The sequence below is a fragment of the Nothobranchius furzeri genome, chromosome 10, assembly GCF_043380555.1.
Source record: "Nothobranchius furzeri strain GRZ-AD chromosome 10, NfurGRZ-RIMD1, whole genome shotgun sequence".
Taxonomy (NCBI): Eukaryota; Metazoa; Chordata; class Actinopteri; order Cyprinodontiformes; family Nothobranchiidae; genus Nothobranchius; species Nothobranchius furzeri.
In genome coordinates this window covers 55,061,184-55,081,969 of record NC_091750.1, presented here as the reverse complement: position 1 = coordinate 55,081,969, position 20,786 = coordinate 55,061,184, and the positions used below count along the sequence as shown (strand labels likewise).

Here is a 20,786-nt window from a genome sequence, read left to right as displayed (position 1 = left end):
GAACACATGATAACGTATTGTCAATAATGATGTTCTCTCCTCAAGGTCCAAGCTTCCCTTATGGTCCTACAGGAATCTTCTTGCCTCTGAATAAGGAACATTTGCAGCTCGGATTAGTTGCTAAGTCAAAGAATGATTTCTTAAATTAAATAGGAACTTATAAAACATGTAATGTAAATAATCATTAAATAAACATTTGTTTATTGCTACTTATAATATTTATAATGTAATGAAAAGCTTTCATTAATCTGTGCTTGAGTGATTGAAGTTTGAAATGAATGTTATGTTATGATTACATTAATTGATAAATGTTTCAGCATGTTGATACCACAAGGTCATCACCATTTGCACTCACACAAGGACAAAGTGAAGTTAAGTTAAACGCGTGACGCAGGTTATATCAGAGGTTAAATTGCCAAAGCCATTGCAGTACTACATAAAGTTAAGTTTTTACTCAATTGTTCTGGATTGCTGACATTGTATAACTCACTAATCGTTCCATACTTGACTTACTGTGTAGAAATATGGGGATCCACATGTAAAACTCATACACAACCACTGTTTATTCTGCAGAAAAGAGTGTTCAGAATCATTAATAACAATCACTATAGAGATCCATCCAATCCATTATTCATCAAATATTAACTACTGAAATTTTATGATCTAGTTTATATGAAAGTATTGCAAACATTGCATGAAGCTAAAACCAATACGTCACCCACCAACATTCAGAAAATGTTTGAAAAAAGAGTCAGTAATTATTTCTTAAAAGGAACTGAAGTATTAAAAAAAAACGAAATTTATAACCAGAATGAAGGAAATGACCATCTATGTAAATGGTGTGATAATATGGAACAACCTTAGCAAAGACATAAAAGAATCAAAGTCACAAAATATATTTAAATAATGGATCAAATCAAGTGTATTACAGAACTACAATAACCTAAATTCAGTTGGTGTCTTATTAGGTCTGTAAGTTACAAGAATATAAAATGAATCTGTGTTTCATTTTGATTTGCTGTTTATTGAGAATTGTATGGAAGCATTATTAAAAAGTTTGGTTTGTAAATAGGGGCAGATAATATAAGATATTTCTTCCTTCTGCCCCTTTTCATTCAAATTATTTGGTGGTCATGTTTATGTATTTTTTTATATTGTTTGTATATATATGTATATATATATATATATATATATACATATGTCTCAGATCACGACAGATGGATGGAGCCGTGCGTCTGGAACTCAAGGAGTCGAAACAATATCAGCTATTTTCTTAGGCCTATTAATAACACACATATGATTTTGTTCATGTGGAAAGTTTATGTGGTTAAATCCACCAACTACCAGTAAACACATTCTGAACTTGAACTCAGCGCTTGAAGCGGCGCTGCGAGCAGCTGCGACCCAAAAAGTACCAGAACCGCTCTCGGCGCATGCGCAATCATGCATCAACACTGCTCGCCCGCTATTTCCCTAATAACACACGCTGTACGTTTTTATTTCTACACGTTTTTTTACTCACAAAAAATGTCAAGAAAGCGTGCTTGTCATGCTCATGTCAAATTAAACTGAGCGCAAAACACAGATTTACTTTCTTTATTTCATTTTCCTCATCCAACCCCCATAAATCCCTGTGTGTCCTCCTGCAGCACTCTCGGGGTACACCCGGCTTTAGTAGGAGGGAGACCCGCGATTATCGCTTTGTCACGCATGTCTCATTGAAAATGAATAGAGGAGAGGCGAAGTTGCCTCCCATGTGTCGAGCCCATTAGAAGAGCACGAGCCGTCAGCGCACGCAATGAGGAAGTGCACGTGCGCTCTAAACCAGGTCTGAACCAGGACTAGACCAGTAAAGTGAAGCATGCTTTTTGCTGTTTATAAGTTTCACAATGTCTGGTTTGCACTGATATGTCCCAAGTCCCGAGCCCGCACAGATGTTTTACCGGTACGTTTTACCGTGCCCGCGCCCTATAGCCCGGTGCGCCTTTTGTATGTGTCAAATACCAAAAAGACACCCGTAACTGAAGCTGTGCCCTATAACACGGTGCACCCTATGGTCGTGAAAATACGGTAATTGTTTTAAAAATAAATTCTTACTTTTATAAACCTGACTCTTTTCTGAATCAAAACGAAGTGTTTACAATCCCTGAACAAACAAAGAATCCTAGAATCTTCTGATTAAACACAGTAAAGACCAAGCAAGTTGATATTCTATATTTATATAGAGAATCACAGCTTATTGGTCATAAGTAGAGGTAAAAAATATATATTGAGCTCTTAATGCACTCAATTTCTCAAACCCTACACATCTGATTATATTGGTAGGCCAATAATCTTGGACAACTCTACAAATAAAACAAGAAACAAAATCAAAGACACTGTCAGGAGGGGATCATTTTATGGAAACATCACAACAAAATACATAAATGGTGTTTTTGATTGGCCATGTTTTCCATCATTATAACTATCGCATGAAGATACATTCATTATTTTTTAAGAACGCAAATTAACTCACAGGTTGGTGTTTTCTTTGTCTTGTTTATTGGTTGTACTCATACATTTTCAAATTGACTATAAGCTTTGTATCTAAAGACTCTCAGATGAATTGCATTTTCTCTAAAGGCAGACAGAAACAAAAAAATACACCTGGAATACAAAGCAACTCTCAGTGCAGCGTCCTGAAAATAAATTCTGATTTGATGAATTTTCATCTGATTAAAAAAAAAACTCTACTTCTGTGATGCTACAGTTTCCCAAATATTATTTAATATTTGAATGATCTGTGATGTAACACATCTTTTCTGAGAGTTGCTTTGTGTTGCAAGAACTTGGTCACATTGCAGAGTTTTAATTTTGTACACTTGTGGAGGAACAGTATGGAAGTTTATTGCAGTCAATGTGAGGAAAAAATACAGGATCAGTCGTAATAACATGAGTTTCTCATTTTGAAGATATAAATCTCATTTAAATGAGAAACTTTCTCGAAATACCAACATACAAAAATGTTTTAACGAGAATGTTTCTCAAATCAACGTGTTTAATATCTCGTAATAACGAGAAAGGTTGTAAAGGTCAAATGGTAGTATGTTGTTGCTTTGACTTCAGAAGTGGGGGGGACACAACCGGCATGGGGGGGGGGGGGGGGGGTCCTTACAGTATATTATAATGGGAAACGGGCTTCAACACAAACGGTTGTTTTTTGCTTGGTCATAGCACTCAACCAGTGTCTATTTAATATAGTGTAACATTGTATTTGGATGGTAAAAAGTGCCGAAGTCAAAACTTGACTTTAGAAAAAGTGGGGGGGGACATGTTTCCCCATCCCCCCTACCCTCAAAAAAATTACATCCATTTTCATCACACACACTCCATTACCAAGGCAACAGACTGACAGCTTTTAATAGTAAGAGGTTGTGTTTGTAATTTTAGGACATCCTTTTTGAAGGGTTTTTTTTTTTTTGTAAAAAGGTTCAAATGTTTTTAAATGTGAAAGCACAAACAGGATGCCAACTTTTACCTTGAAAGTTGCATCTTAACTAGAAAGTGGAAGTATTTTAAATTTGTTTGGACAAGGAATCTATGTGAGGTCTGTTTTTTTTTTTTTTGTGGAGGAAAGAGCTTGACCAAAATGTGGAGGAATTACATTCCTGTGACAAATCCCTGCTTCTTAAAGGGCAAGTCACCCCAAAATCAAATTTTTCTTTTGCTGATAAACTACATAAATAGGTATAGTCAATAATTTGGCACGTTAGGGCATCTTTGTAAAAGTTTACATTTTCTGCCTAAAATTGTGTTGCGCCCTCTTCAAGTAAAAATTCTGGACTGCATTTTAATTTAAATCTGCCATCGCTATTGGCTAAGAGGTACTGTATGACATTAGCTGGTGCGTTATGATGTCACAATGTTGTTGTGAGCGTGTGTGTGTGTGTGTCTGTGTTTGTGTATGTGTGTGTTTGTGTGTTTGTTAGCAGCTCCGCCCTCTCAGCCTGCCAGGCAACAGCATTTGTTGCATTTTTCAAACAGGAAGTGGGAGTGGAGTAAGATTCTGGTAGGGGGTGAATTGCTCTTTAAAAAGGCTCTCTCTGACTCCATCGTCTACCTCCGTTTCTTCTAGACGAGATTAACTATCTAGTTATTGCAAGATATTAAACACATTATTCTGGCAAACTTCCTCATTAAAACAATTTTAAGTCTTTATTACAAACAGGTTTCTCATTACAACAAGATTTATACAAGAAACTCTTATTACGAGTTACTTCTTCTATATTTTTCCTCACCCTGACAGTAATGTGCTTCCGTAGGACAGTAACTATCAACATATTTGTGCTTATCTTTTTTTAACGTTTTCTTTTTTCTGTCAAATATTCATTTTAACAATCTTTTTCACAAGAAAGGACTGAATAATATCTGTCATAAATTTTGTATACCAACATGCTCACAATGTTTTGTTGCTTTTTTTGTACTTTTTGTGTGTGTCACATGAACGCACGTCAAAACAGATACCCTTTTAGTTTGAAACAGTGGATTCTAGGTCTGCCTTGCTTTCCTTTTTGTGGTTGGCAGACTCAACGAAAAGCAGAAGAAAAATAACGAGGGCTCCAGACAAGTACGTGGGACTCACTTACAGACCTCTGTTATAAACTCAGGACAGAAATTCAGTCAGAAACTGGAAATCGGAGCACAATAAAGGAAGGAAAAATGAGCAGACTCTGTTCTTTCTTTTATGTCTCACATCACATGTGTCTCAAAACAAAATTGTGTGTGTTATTTACTGATTTACACCATCCTTTGTCATCCTTTATCAGGCAAAAATAGTTTTAAATCATCTCATGCACTCTGATACTGAAACCTGTTAACCTTCGAAACAACAGCTTTAAGACAGACGTGTTACTTTTGGGTTGATTAATATATTAATTTCTTTATTTTAAATACTTTGTTGTTTGTGTATCTCTGTTATTTTACAGACATTGTGCAAAAACAGCTGTAGACTACTCTAGAAGGCCACCAGGTGTCTTGGTTTTCATTATTCAGTTTCCAATCGGCTCCACATTTGGCTGGACAACCTTTCTGTATAATCCTGGGAAAAAAACTACAATTTTTTTAAAGGACAAGCATAATCAAGCAAACACAAGAGCATCAGCTTACATACTCACTAATAATGACAGAAAAAATAAATAAGTAGGTGGTGCACTAGTTGTCTCTGGACCAATTGCGCACCCAAAAGTCAGTGTTAATAAATCATATTAATATTAATGTTCGCTGAAACCACAAGTTGATCTTATTTATTCAAGACATAATTGTAAAACATAATTAAAATAATACAATTAATGAGTAAAGAAATAATCACATTTTAAAAAAATGATTCTACTGCTCACCATTTAAAAAAAAGTTTTTATCTCCATAGTTTTTTGTGAACACATCAACAGGTGAGTTAAACTGAAAAAAAAACTCTAAAATAAAATTTGAAAGAACATTTTAAATAACTAATATGTATTTTTCTGAAACGTTTGTGTTTGTAAAGATTAAGTTAAATGTTTTTGATACATATGAATTTTTTTTAAATAAAAATGAATAAAGGAGCAATGCAATACATCGCCACTGGCTAAACTCTCCCAGTTACCACAAGGACCAATTTGGTGTGCCACCCCAAAAATGTATTTGGCCCCGTCTGGCCACCCCTGTTAAACTTTTCTGGAGGCACCCCTGCTCTGGACTATCATGAACCTTTAACAGTGATAACGGGTTGTGCTTATTTTACTCAGCTAACACTTGAAGGAGCCATAAAAAAACCCAAAGATTGGGTTAAACTATAAATAAATAAAAGTAAACTGCAGGCAGTCCTGTAACATTTCATCTGTGCTTCGGACCAAACCAACCAACTGTAACTGCATCCCTAATGACCACGCTTGAAGTCCACAGTTTCCACTAGCTGGTGGAGTGTGAAACATTTAAACGTGGTGTTATTGAGATGAATAATGTCAGAAATATGTTTTTTGGGTTCATTTTTGTTTGATTACATTTAGTTCCATATGATTTTATCTTCTAAATCGTCTGCTCCTCAGTCTCAATTTGGATTGAAGCCAATTGGGTTCATTGACCCAGGTGTGTGTTAGGTGTACAGAACCTTTACTTTCTTCAGATCGGGACATAAGAACATCATTCTGCTGCAGAAGATGTGAACATAATCAAAAGTAAAGGTTGTAATCCTGTATTTTCAGATAACAATTTACGTAATTTGCTTATTTTAAAAATGTTAAGAGAAAATATCTGATTATGAAAACACATTGTCTAAACATTTTTGTGCAGTAGCAGTTACACTGTAACACACACACACACACACACACACACACACACACATGTACACTTTGGACAGTATGCCAGTCCATCACAGCGGCAGGTGTCTCTATTTGCTGTAAAAATGTATTTTCATGTTTTGCTACCATGGCCGTAAAATGATTGATGGCTTTGTTTGAGTTGTGAGGAAATGTAGGAGTTATGGAGGACCGATGCTTTACAAATGAGATCAACCATTAAACTGAAGGTCTTGATTCTATCTAGTTCAGTGGTTCCCAGCTTCTTTTCCTTGAGGTCCAAGACAAGCCTGGCACCCCAGCCCAACCGCTACCTGCACACATATATTAAAATAAATGAATTACAAACATTTATTTAAAAAAAAGGTGTTGTATATAACATAATTTGTATATAATTTTGGTAACCTCACAACCTAAGCACAGACAAGAATGTATGGACTCCCTGTGATCTCTGGTGACTCCCTTAAGGGGTGGCAGACCCTATGTTGGGAACCACTGATCTAGGTCATGGTACTCTGAACTTGTAAACAGCTCCAAAACAGTCCATAAGCTCCAGCTTTTCTTGATTATTGTTTCTGTTTTTATTATTATTATTTATTATTACTATTAATAAGAATCTGAATTGAATAGTGTAACGGTAAAAGTGCTGAATGTTAACAATTTAAAAGTGCCACGTAGTTGTTAAATATACATCAAATTGCCAAATAAATTGAAAAATCATCGTCACATCTGTCAACTTTAATCACGGTTATAAGCAAACAGAACATAAAAATAATGAAATTAATCTGAATATGTTCATGAATATTTTATTTTATTTTTAAATCATAAAGCTTTACTGTGAGACTGCAGTACTACATTAAGAATGAATTGTATGTTACATTTACAAATTATAGCTGTTTTAATACAACGTATAACCATAAGCTAAGTTTTTTTATTTGCATTAATTTGCCTGAGAAGTCAAATGGAAAGCTAATGTTGATTTTACCAAGGACTAAACTTCATCTATCAGAGAAGAAATCATAATTTACTTTATTTGATTTGGTAAGTTAAAAAAAATGATGTACACAACAACATGTGACATAAACTCCTCCCATCAGAGATTCATTCATATCAACAATGCCTTGTTGTTGTGTAATCTTTATTGTTCCGACAGGAAGCTTCAGTGAGGTTTTTTTTTTTTTGCCAAACATCTTTTTCACACCCTTAAATAATTCCCTTTGCGTTTAAATTTTTTGTCTTAAATATCTTTGCTTCTGCAGCCCTGAGAGACCAATATGCTGACTATCCACTTCCTGTCAGTGCTTTGTAATATATGGAGTATCTTTCTCTATCTTTTATTGCCCAAAATTATTAAACAAAACAGGACGTAATATAAAAGTAGCAAATTACTTCATCAGTCACAACAAGCCTTGTGGATTTGAATGCTGCAAACGTAAAGTATAATACATTATTTTGCTTGAGTACGATTTATGGGGTTTATTTACATAAAATATGAGATGTGGATTAACTGTTTTAGTCTAATCCAATGCAATAGATTAAAATGTAAATTTACAACAGTGTAGAAAAATAAGTCATATTCCTGGTGTCTGACAGAAGGAGAATGGTTGCTTTGTGTCTCCTAAACTTTATGGTTTTCCTATAATGAACCTTTGCAGATAAATGGGTCCCAATTGATCCAGCTGTCTGTGGATTTCTCCCACAGGAAATGGATTTTATTGACATGAAAGGGGCTTGTATTACTATGCATTAAATTATAAGACTTTAGATATAAAAATAACTATGATAAAACATTTTAATTAGTATTTATAGGAACATAATATTTTAAAATAAATCATGTATTATATGCATAATGGGGTTTTTATTTTTTACTATTACTGTATGGTTTTAATTTAGCTTAAAAAGGACAGCAAGAAGTTTAATTGCTAAATTCAGCACTTATCAGTTAACTGTATTATACTATATCACACAGTTCACATAGTATTGTGCAAAAATTTTAAACCACTCCTATTTTTGTAGGCATTGCTTCCAAGGACATTCTGACTTTATATCTGCATTTGGATTTCTTGAGCTCTTTTAAATTCTTCGTTGCACTTAATTTCTTTTTTCATATTTTTATATATCTTTTCCTCAACTTTTTAATCCGACCCAGGCTGCATATTATGTTTAAAACTAATGGATAAATGAAGGACATAACAAATATCTACAGCACCTATTTTGAACTAAAATATTATTTACCCATCCAATCCTGTTCTGTTCACTTTTAGAGATTTCACATATGACCCAGGGTAAAATTACATATTTGCTGTTAAAATGCATCCTTTAATTTTTAGGACATACTGAGATCTAGCGACTGTCGTGATCGGTGGGGACATTTATTTATTCAAGTCACAGTTATCCAAAGTGCTCTACTAAAAAAGCAGATAGATTTGGCATAATCAACTTCCTCTCTGCTCCTCTAAACTTCAGGCTTTTATCAGGAAATTGAAAACATCAAAACTTTGTTACACTAACGTCTGTATAAAGTTGTATTTTAATTTAGAACTGTGCCAAAAGACTGTCCTCAGTGTTTAACCATGTTTAAAAAAAGTCATTTTGCTAAAGTCTTTTGAATGTTTTCCATAAATCAGAACAAGGAATGTCTTGTAATTTCACCATAATTAGATGTTTTATGTCCTTTTGCAGTTGAAATCATTTAATTAGAACCTTGAAACAAATTGCCGTGTACTCTGACAGTAATTTATTTTGCAGCCAACACGTCGAGGAGATCCTCTACAGAGGAAATTAATTTGCTTTCATGATCTGTAATCTATTTGAAGAGCAGTCTGCCATTTTTGTTTCTGTAGCCATGTTGCAATACATTTATCTAACTCTAAAAGATCCGGGACAATATGAATCAATACATGGATGATGGCTAATTTACACTGAATAAGTGAGCTGCTTGTCGTTGTCAGGAACCCATACGCTTCATTAGTAGCTGTAAACAAGAACTACATACATCAGCTCCATCGTCAGACCCATTATCGATAACTATTGATCACTTTGTCAGCAGTCAGTTTTGAAAGCCTCCAATTGCGATGGCAGATTTGAAGATGCCTCATGCCATCTGTATTGTAGATGTAATTTTGCATATGGCTTAAATCATCGTATGATTGATGATTGTCAGCATCTGTTTATGTGAATGTGTGTGATGGAAAAAAGTATGCAGTTCTTTGCCTGGTCATTATTTTTTACTTTAGTTATTTTCTCTGTTCCTTTTCTAGCTAAATGTTGCTCAGCGTCTAGGTGGCATGGCACAAATCAAAGCAGGCTGCTGCCGTTTGACACTGCTGGGACACATTTGCAACCCAACATTTCCAGAGGAGGGACTTAGTTGAGATGCTGATGAATCTGTGCCTCCTCCTGCCTTAAAAGTCTCCAAATGCTTCCTCAAAGTAAAGTAATCAACCCAGCTGCTTATGCCACAGTGGCAGCTGAGATCTCTTGGTGTATTTATGGAGAGAGCGCTGTTGGAACTGCATGAATTATTAATGAGTCCCGATGTAGATTTATCTGTGACCTCCAGGCCACCTGGGTGCAAACACACGCACGCACATGAACACACATTCACACACTAAATCGGTGCTCATCTTTGTTAGGTTAGAAACGTAGCTCCTCTGATTGTTTTTTTTTTTGTTTGTTTGTTTGTTTTGTTTTTTTCATTGACATGATGGCAGATTACAGCAGTCCATTAGCCATCAGTAACACCACGTGCATCCACTCGTGGGCTTTCGAATGGTTGAGCGGTTGGCCCACTTGTATTGGTCCAGTGTGATAAATGATTCAAAGTACCGACGCATTCATCTAGAAACAGCACATACCTACGGTATACAGTAGGCCTAAACTACACATACACACACAATATACAAACTACCATTGCCAATAGGAGAACAGTCCAGTTTCTGTGGTGACTTTCAGCATCTCCCAAAAATGTGATTTAGTTGCAAAAGTCATGATCAAAAACCATGTAAACTAATCCTTGGCCTCGTGTTTGCTCTCCTCATGCATCCTAGGCTCAAAGGCGGTACTTCCTTAGTAGGTCGGCCTGCCACATGTACTTCCTCTCCGGAAACCTCTCTGGGATCTTGATCTTGTGGAAGTCTTGAATGCACTTTTCCAGCTCCTCCTCAACAGTTAGCTTCTCCTTGGCAGGTCTTTTCTTGCTGCTGCTGCTGCTGCTGGTGTCCCGGGAGCTGGCTGTGAGGGTGCGCAGTAAGTCACTCTTCCGTCGCTGATCAGACTGCTGAAGCATGGTGACAGGGCCTTTCTTCAACGGCCTATCCAAGGTTTGAACCTTAGCATGAGGGTGTGACTGACGATTAACCGGACCACAGATGACGGTTCCCTGGGGGGAGCTGGCTTCCGACTGGCTCTCCGAGCTTGATGTGGAGAGCTCATTGAAGGAGGTGCCACTCTCACCTTCTCCATCACCCTTGTGCTTGCAGCAGCAGTCGCATGGAGGAGAGGACCAGCGTGATGGACCACCTGAGGAAGCAAACAAGCAGGAGATAAGCTAATATTAGAATCCATGCAGAGCTTCCGTTTCGTTCGACTTCTTTCTTTCTAGACCAATCATAATGGAGAAAAAACTTGACAATGGTACAAAGAGAGTCACAAATTACCCAGACAAGAGAAGAAAGGCAAAGTGGGAAGCAGTAAAAAAAGACAAAGACAAAAATTCAACCATTGCCAAATAGCTATCACCTAGAACAAAGTAACATGACATCAGGAACAACTGGCTTCCCTCCAAAGTATCATAAAAATGAGCTGGGCGATGAGCCTGTATTGTTCTGAGTTCTACCCTCATTCATCCATCTGTCACGTGTGAGAAGTGGAAAAACTGCAACCTTTTGAAAACAGACAATGGAAATTGAAAATGATGCCCTACACTAATGTTTAGTTAAACACTGAAGGCAGTGATGCATGAAAGTTATTACTGTACTGTATCCTCAACTACTTAAAAACATTTTACCTCATTATTATATATTTCTATTCCAACATAACCCTAACATTTAATGTTCAGATTTCATTCACAAATAAACCTAGAAATGAGTTATGATTTAGGTTGCGCCTCTCCAAAACATTCCTTGTGATTCATAAAGCAGTTTGACAGACAAAACAATCAATCATTTGTTACAAAACCTCAACATTTAAACATTTTCAAAACAAGTCATTTGTGTAAAGTACCTAATGGTTTAAACATGGGAAGTAGCAACGGCTTGAAAGTAGTTTCTTTCAGATTGTCTGCCATAATCTCCAGCAACCATTACTGATGTTTTTCCAAACAGCTCTCAGAGACCTTACTATCAAACCAAAGCCAGCTACTCTTCCAATTTTACAAATGCCAGTTATATGGCAACATCTGCCAATATCATTTCCCAATGAATTACAATTATTCCACATGAATTAACAACAAGTCCCGCCCAGCCACACTACTGAGCCATTTCCGAGTGCATAACCAAAGAAAGATACTTGTTTGGCTCCTAAAAGTGGTATTTTTGGGCCAGGATGGTGAAATAGAAACACATGAATATCATGAAGTTCTGGTTAGGTTACCTGGAAGTTCCGATAGTGGAAACACACCTAATGTTTATGTTTAATGGTTGATTAAACAATGTCATAAAGCACTTAAAGATCTCTGTCTAGTATAATTTTAATAAACTTGTTTTAAAATACTGCAATGCTCTGTTCTTAATAATGTATGTGCTATTTGAGCCATGCATACCCATAGACATATTTGGGGCTTGTCCGGAACTTAAACTTGGATCTTATTGTTTCTAAAACGTTTGGTTTACTGAAAGCCTCACTGCCTGGCCCTTCCTTCTCTACATTATTTATTGACTCTGAAAATTGTTGTTTTGGTCCAGAAGTATGATTCTCGCTTTGTCTGCGAGAGGTTCCGCGTGAAAATCCTGGACAAGCCCCCATTTATTTTACAACCTGGCTTGTGGGACTGCAAAATAAATTGCAAACTCAACTCAGTTAGGTGTTAGAGTATTTTTTGTTAAATACTGCCTGTAAGATGCCTCACCAACACAGTAAAGAGACAGAAGCTCCCAAGGTGATCCGCCTGAAGCAGCAGCAAGCAGGCTTTCTTTTTATTGTACCTACAATCAAGGGCTGCACACAAGCATGTTTTCCAAGAGCGCTACCCAGCTCAGTCCAACCACAGTTTTCAAGGGCACAGTTCCGTATTTTCCCTCTATTTTCACCCCAATTTTTAGTCCCTTCTCCATTAAGGTAACTGGCAAGGCTTAGTCGGGCGGCATCGTAACTCTGACCGCTGATTGGTTAGTGGGCGGAGTCACTGGTTGCTTCAGAGTTTTCTGCCTTCCGATTCACTTTCTGCAGCCATTTCCTAGTTTAGACTCTGACAATGAGCCATAAAACTGAGCAAAATGTGCAGCAACACCACCATTTTTGAGCTAAATTGTGTTTCTGCGGAAGATATAGATCACCTTACTCTGTTTACTGATCACATCACACTATTTCTGTCATGAGTAAAAATCCCCCCTCCCTATTTCCTGGTTCACAGTCTGACAAAAAGTCATAAAACTGAGCTAAATGTCCAGCAACACCACCATTTTCCAGCTAAGTTGTGCTTCTGTGGAGCATACAGGTTACCACTGATCACCTCATCCTTTGTTGTCATGGGTAAAATTGAGCACCCCCTCCCCTCGCGACTTTAAGGAGTGCACCCACTTTCTGTCATGGAACTGGCATAGAAACAAAACTACACTCAGATGGGCTGACTCAAACTACGCTGTACAGAGCTGTGTCAAGCTGAGTAGTGCTCTTTGAAAACCACATATTCAGGCCAATGGGACATAGGGGTGTAACATTCCTGAACAGAATGTGTACATAATTGAAAAATGAGCACCTATTTGAGCTTAATCCACCTTTGAAGAAATAGCTAAACTTCCCACTTTTGATGGAATCAATACATCTGTTCAACAATCGTGGTCTTGGCTAGTACTGAAACTGACCCATAACCCACAATTACCACCAAGAGGAAGCTCTTTCTCGTGCTTTCAGCAGTGTGTGAGCGCATAGTAGCCTGAAAGACTCAGGAACCAGTGCAGCTCCACCTCTAAATGCAGGAAGCTGTCATTTATTTTTCATGCTAACCATCTGAATAATTGAAGGGATATCAGTTGCTGATGGACTCTTCTCTGTTTAGCGAGGAGAGATCAAAACCCTTGAGGCAAATACACTCACACCCCACCTCAACCTCTGATTGTAGGAATTGCACCACTCCATCTACATTTCCACACATTCATGCACTGACAGGTTCGGGTTTCTCTACACCTTCCATTCATGAAATTCCATGTATTGTTATGAAAGCATTCTCAATAACATCTGAGCATTTCACTTCAAACAAGACTACAATGTGGCTCAAGATAAAACAATCTGCTTTTAATTGTCTTTATTCTCTGTTTGGCTTGTTTATAGAACAACTGCACAACAGATTAATATTTGTTCCCCACGGTGCTGCTCATAAACAGCCACCATTCACAGTAACTAAATTCATGTGAATATAAATAGAAGATGTATTTTGTAGACAGCTTAACACTGACTTCAAATCCCATGCACACACACTTCTCGCATACTGCTGCTTGCTGTATTTGAAGTAAATCTCAGCCATCAAAGCCCTTGACAGAAATGGAACACAACCCCCTTTCTCATCCATACCAGCCCCGGATCGCTTTAATTACCTCTGGCATTTACACATCTCGGCTTCCACATACACAATCACACACGAGTGCACAAAAAACAGCACAAGCAGCGGTTGCCAGCCTGGTATCTGGGGTACAGATAATTACAGGATGTGTGTGAGACACTGAGTGCTTCAAGGTCACAAGGTTGTCAAAATATGATTTTGAGATGCTAAAAAAAAGTTAGCATAGTTAGTTATCATGGCTTCACATTTGCAAGATTATCAAAAATGTCTGTGACACTGGTTTTACAAACAGGTTTCAACCAGTCATTCATTGCATTTTATGTAAATCATTGCAAGATAACATGCATTTATGAAAAAGCACAATCTACAACTTTATGAATGGCTGAGGGATGAGTTTTTGGATTAATCAGGACCAAATTCACCAACTGTCTAGAGTCTAGCACCTTTATAGCACAGGTAGGCTGTTGTGATCCTAGAATGCCTTTAACCAGCCTGTTTGAGGTGTTTCCGTGCTCCAAAACATCTAATTTACTGGTTGAATCACCTGTTCACCAGGTGTCCAAGCTCTGTAGAAGCATACTGATTAAAATCAAGTGTGTTGGAATAGGGAAACAACTAAAACATGCTGGATAGCAGCATTCAAGAATCAGGATCGCCTACGCCTGTTTTTTAGACTTGCAAACGAACAACTAAACCTCATTCTGCACTACCAACCAAAAGGTACAGGTAAAGGCTACACATGGTTAAATTATACTTTTAGAATGAAAACCACATATTTTTACATAAATTCCTGCGGTGGCAAAAAGTTGCGATACTGACGAAATTACAGAAGCGTATAGCATTCACTTAAAAATCCTAAAAAAACATATTTTACTAAGTTCCAAAATAATACAGTTGAAGCACATGAATAATACTTTGGCTAGAGGATCATTTATACCTGAACAGGTGCAAACTCCACAGATATGTGCAAAGTCAAGAAATTAATAATAATATTTACATGGTTTAGACACAATTTAGAAACAAGAGTATGTCTCAGTTTCTGAATCCCAAAACCTAATAAAAGTGAATTAAATTCAACAAATAGGGGATGTTTGACTTTCTGTTGTTTACACAGTTACTAATACTTACTAGTAGAGAACATCGTCAGGTAAAAACTGCAGAGAGATTATTTATATATTTATTGTGTTTAATACTATTATCCCATGAATTAAAAAAACTGAGCAGTGTAGTGAAAAATATAGATTTATATCTATATTACAAATGTGGTGCAGGTTTAGCTTGTTTATAATCTTATATTAATTAATCGGGGCACCACAAGTTTTCGGAACTGGACTGTTGGATTTAATATCTATATCGTCGCAATGTAATCAGTCTCAGAGTTAACACCACAAATTAATCTAAAGGATGAATTCTTGACAGAATGAGCTGATTTTTTCCCGAGAATTGCTAGACAATGATCAGGCGTTATTTGCGTTTTGTGAGTTTATTACAAACATCAGGTGTGACAATTGACAAAAAGAACCAAACACAGCTTATTGTGTCACGCATGAGAATAAGTAAGTAAATAAACCCAAAGCTTTATGGCAGTGTTATGACATAACTAGTCTGTAATAAAAGTGGAAATTTGGTGATACATAGGATTATAGTAACTATTAGGAATAATTTCTGAAAGGGGAACAAAGGGAGTGTGTGTGTGTGTGTGTGTGTGTGTGTGTATGCACGTGTGTGTGTGTGTGTGTGTGTGTGTGTGTGTGTGTGCGCGTGTGTGTGTGTGTGTGTGTGTGTGTGTGTGTGTGTGTGTGTGTGTGTGTGTGTGTGTTCGTGTGGCTCGTTATGGTAGAAGAAAGAGGATCTTGAGAGCTAAACGTGAATTTTGGATCAAAATAAAACAAGCCATAAAATAAATGGAGTAATCTGACTTCACTAATTGGGCTTAGCACAAAAGTCAGCCAGATGAGATGCTTCACAGACCTTTTTCTGTCACCAAAGAGGTGTCCTGTGGGCTGGTTCAGCCGGGTCTAGAAGCCTGAATGCGGCCTCAGGGGCTGTAGGACCTTTTGACACCTCAGCTTAGGTCAACGGCGTCTGTGGAATGTAGAAGGAGGTGTTCTCCCATAGCGACTTGACTCAAGGTTCCTTCACTTCAGCGGCCTCGAAACGTGGAATTCAGATCGCGGGCCCAAATTATCCCAAATGGAGCCGAATCATCAAACTGTTCCAAATTGCTCTTACTCTTAATGTGAGAACTCGACCGAACATGCAGACTTTCGGTTTCACTTAGGAAGTCAAAACAACACAAACACAGTTGCTTTTAAGTTTTACCGTAACTTTTGAGAACTAATTACTGACAATTGTAAAGTGCCGGGTTTTGCTGGGCCAAGATGGAAACTGCCCGCAGAGATTTGCTTAAGGCGTCCTTTGTTCTTTGCTCTGCCAACACGAGGACTGAACATCTGATTTTATAAACTTTCTTTTTGTCACACCCACATGTATTTCACTTCTTAACCAGTTGATGGCACTGTGGCTCGTTCACATAACCTCTGCCTTTCCAACAATGATCACAATTTACCAAAGTTGGTCCAGATGAGGGTCAAAGTATTACTTTAAGCAGAGAAGAACTAAATTCATGTCTTAAAACTGGATAGTTTTACCATTAGCATGAATTTTAACTGGAGAAACAATGACGAAGGTTTAACATTAAAAGAAAACACAAAACAAACAGTTTAGTTCTGTGGCTGATAAGATTTTAACTCAGAGCACCTTGATTTCTATTTTAAGGGTAAACAACCTTAAGACCTTCTTTGATTGTAGATAAACAGGAATGCAAGGTTTATAAAGACTCAAGTCATGAAGCTCCCAGGTGGACATTAAGGGAAGCTTTATGACTTCCCCCATCTTGAGAAAAGGGTTAGTTTGAGAGTTGATGGAAAGCAGACCAGTTTCTGATATTTCTTGCACCTCCAGATTGGCGCAGAAGGGAGGCCAGTCAAATTGGTGCAATTTACGATCCTGGGAGAGAGTCGTAGGAGGTAACCAGAATACTGAAACTGCGGGCCAGTTTCAAATTCCCCTTTTTTGTTTTCTTCTGCTGAATGTGAGAGGTAAAACTTTGTGAAAATAGTTATGTTCTCCTTTGTATAAATCCAAACAAAGTTAACCTGAGCATATAAAATGTGGATTTCCGCTACAGCAGGTTGCAAAACACATCCAAGTTAAATTGGACTTCCACCTTCACAAAAAGAGGGCAAGTTTATTACAAGAAATGTATATCATTATATATTCTAATGAGTGTCAGACTGTTCTATACTTAAGACGATAGAAGCATAAACATTTCATTTCTGCATTTTATTTTCAGTAAAAATAAACTGTTAGGCCAAGTGTCTCCTCCTTGTTTCATTATTGAAAAGTGGAGCAACAATATTCTGCTTAAAGAAGATGACATGTTGGATGTTTGGAAACTAGATGTACACTCGGTACAGCACTGTGTTTTAAACATCAAACCACAAATTCTAGCTAAACATAAAAGAAAAGTGAATATCTGAGCTACAGAGTGACTAGGTTGAACAGTGTGATGGTGCCTCCCTCAAGCCTTTGATTAGGAACACATGAGTAAATTTACACTGCTCTGTAGGAACAGTGGCTCCTCTGATTGATGACATGCAGGCTCATAACTGGTGGTTTGAAAAATGGCCCCAGTCTCAAGAGAATCAGCTTGAAGACAACCTGCTTGTCTATATTGAATTAATGCAGTGGCAGACAGTACGGTAACAAATGTCTTACAGATACTTTAGGGTGTGTGGAGCCTTGTGTTTGATACATGATTTCCTGATTACAGTTTGGCATTTAGTAATTAAATCCACCTCCGTTTAGTTCATCATCGTGTGAGCCTTGACAGTAACATGCTGCTTTAACTTGCAGGTAACTATTAGCCCTGCCAGCATTAAGAAATACTACTAAGGCATCTGACCAGTTCCCCTTTCCCAATAAACCTCAAGCTTAAAGAAAAATCCAGTGCAAAATAAGTCAAAGTAAAACACTTGAAAAGATATTGAAATACAAGCTTTTTAAAATGAGATCTGTAATATAAGCGAGTGGTTTTTCTTTCATTTTCATAGATACCGCAGTTATATTCCCAGAAGGAGCGTTCATTATGCAGTGCTGATGAGTCAAAACACACTGAATAATAGTAGTGGTGAAACAAAAAAAAAAAAAAAAAAAACTGTAACTGCGTGGAGCAGCATTCTGTTATTTGTATTTACAATGGCATGCTAATGAGGGTGAAAATAAAAGTGATGGGTTTTTTTTCTGTCTGAATTGGTAAGTTGCTTTTTTCATTGTGTACGCTAACGGTTAGCTACATATCCGAGACATGCTCTGCTCTCTCCTATATGAAAAATCGACAGCCTTCCCAATCGCGAGCCAAGAGGGTTGAGTCAATGAATGCTAATTTTCAATGACATGTAGATCTGAATGGCTTTTCTAACCTGAGAGTCTCCCTGTCTATTTTCTATCAGCGACTAATGCACGAAATAGGAGTAGAAGGTTATTTTCAAAACAGTAAAATCAACATAACCACATCAAACAGCAGATTTGAAGATCCAATTTAAAATACACAAATAAAATTAGATGTAAGAATAACATAAAAAGGCTAAAAAAGGGTGAGCAGTTACTGTGCAGAAGGGGCAGCATTAGAAACATTCGTTCAAAGGCTAACGAACATGAAAGTTTTCAAATTTGATTTAAAATTTACTAGAATTGGGGCACATTTGAGGTCATGAGGAAGCTGATTCCATCTGTGTGCAGCAGAGAAGCTAAAAGCAGCTTCACCCTGTCCGGTTCTGACCCGGGGTTCTACTTTCTAAGGACCTCAGAGCCCTGCTGGGTGTAAATACAGGAAGGAGATCCAACATGTATTCTGGCCCCATGCCACTGAGTGATTTATAAACTAGTAGAAGCACTTTGAAATGGATTCTGTAGTTTACTGGTAACCAGTGTAGAGATTTAAGAACAGGAGTGATGCGTTTGGTTCTCTTGAGTCTTGACAAGACTCTAGCAGCAGCATTCTGAATAAGCTGCAGCTGCTTTTTTGGGAACACCCGTCAAAAGACCATTGCAATGGTCCAGCCTGCTGGAGATGAGCGCATGAATGAATTTCTCTAGGTCTTGTCTGGCCATGAGACCTCTGACTCTTGCTATTTGATGAAGATGATTAAAAAGGTTGATCTATTTACAGCCTTAATGTGACCAGTGAAGCTCCGGTCAAAATGGATGACACCAAGATTTCTTAGTTTAGCCTGCATGTTAAACAGCCTGACCGATCATATTTAAAAAATAAGTAAAGAATGGTTTCTAAGTGAAGTTGGGCTTTAAAACTTTACAATCTGAAACTGTTTGAGGCTTATGGCACAAGCGCTGCTCCAAGGGTTTATGAGGTCAATTGTACCAAAACCTCTGATTAATCTATGAGAAGTTTAGTCAGTATTATGTATTTTAGACTGGGACCCAGGGGTTGGGTGTGATTTAGACATGTTATATTTTAAAGGCTAATTGCAAATATAACATGCTTCAATGATCAATCTAAATAAAATATTTATTCATCTTTTATGTATATTTATGATGCATACCTTTGTTGCTTTTCAAACTCATACAGACAAAACAGATTACATTTTGACTGATGGTCTTAAACATCCTTCCCCTGACTTGCTCATAATATGCAGATTACATTTATAGTGCCACTTTGTTTGGCTCTCTCTGCCTTAAGTCAAGTATACATGTTGCTCGCTCTAATGTGAGAATAAGGTCATGCTTGCCTTCCAGGCTGAGTGCATGTTTGTGTAGGTGTCTGTTTAATCACAGACAGAAATACATACGTGTACATGCAGCGTGGAATATGTGAGAGCTTTCAGTGGGTTGGGGTGCTTCATCAAAACCCTTTTTCTCCCATAAATTGTAAATAATCACTTGGAGTGTATTATTGCGTTCAGCAGAAAGAGGGACTTTGGTGTCAGGTGTTTCTTTGGCATGAGATTTTCCACCATTATTCAGATCAGCGTCGCTCAGCACACACGTGATTACGTCTTGTGAGTCAATGTGAGATGTGTTACACTGTATGTGCAGCTTTTGATTCATGTGATCTGGCATTGGGTCCTTTTCAGGCAGGTGGGCCGAAGGTCTGACTGAAGCCTAATGAGTGTCACATGCTATTACACACAAACACAAACCTGCTGCGGCTTCTGACAGCTGCCCCAGGCACTGATGTATTGATGTCAGCAGGAACCTCCATGAATTGTGCCTGCTTTGGTCCGTGAAGCTAATTCACACCGTACCCACAAGTAAACAGAAAAGCAAAATATGTCCTTGTCGGCATCAGTTTTATCTTTATTTCTCACGTTAGCAATTATTAAAAAATGTGTGTGTGTGTGTGTGTGTGTTATAAGAAGCAGCTGTATGGTATCAAAGACTAATAATAGACGATTAATTTATTTACGACGGTGGCACAGGAGTTAAGTGCTCGCCTCGCAATCGGAAGGTCGCAGGTTCGAGACCCGCTCAGTCTGTCGCTGTCGTTGTGTCCTTGGGCAAGACACTTAACCCACATTGCCTGCTGGTGGTGGTCGGAGGGACCGGTGGCGCCAGTGCTCGGCAGCCTCGCCTCTGTCAGTGCGCCCCAGGGCATCTGTGGCTACATTGTAGCTCATCCCCACCAGTGTGTGAATGTGTGTGTGAATGGGTGAATGACTGGTTGTGTTGTAAAGCTT

The 20,786-nt window shown here is 37.8% G+C and overlaps 1 protein-coding gene across 1 annotated transcript in view; it reads right to left on the bottom strand.

Annotated features, from left to right (window-relative positions):
• Positions 1-2,376: 2,376 nt before the first annotated feature.
• kctd16b (potassium channel tetramerization domain containing 16b) overlaps positions 2,377-20,786 on the bottom strand; it is a 144,460-nt gene continuing 126,050 nt past the window's right edge. The window contains exon 2 of the mRNA XM_015961281.3: positions 2,377-10,832. Coding sequence (XP_015816767.1) covers positions 10,363-10,832 — 470 coding nt within the window. The 3' untranslated portion in view covers positions 2,377-10,362. The remainder of the gene's footprint in view (positions 10,833-20,786) is intronic.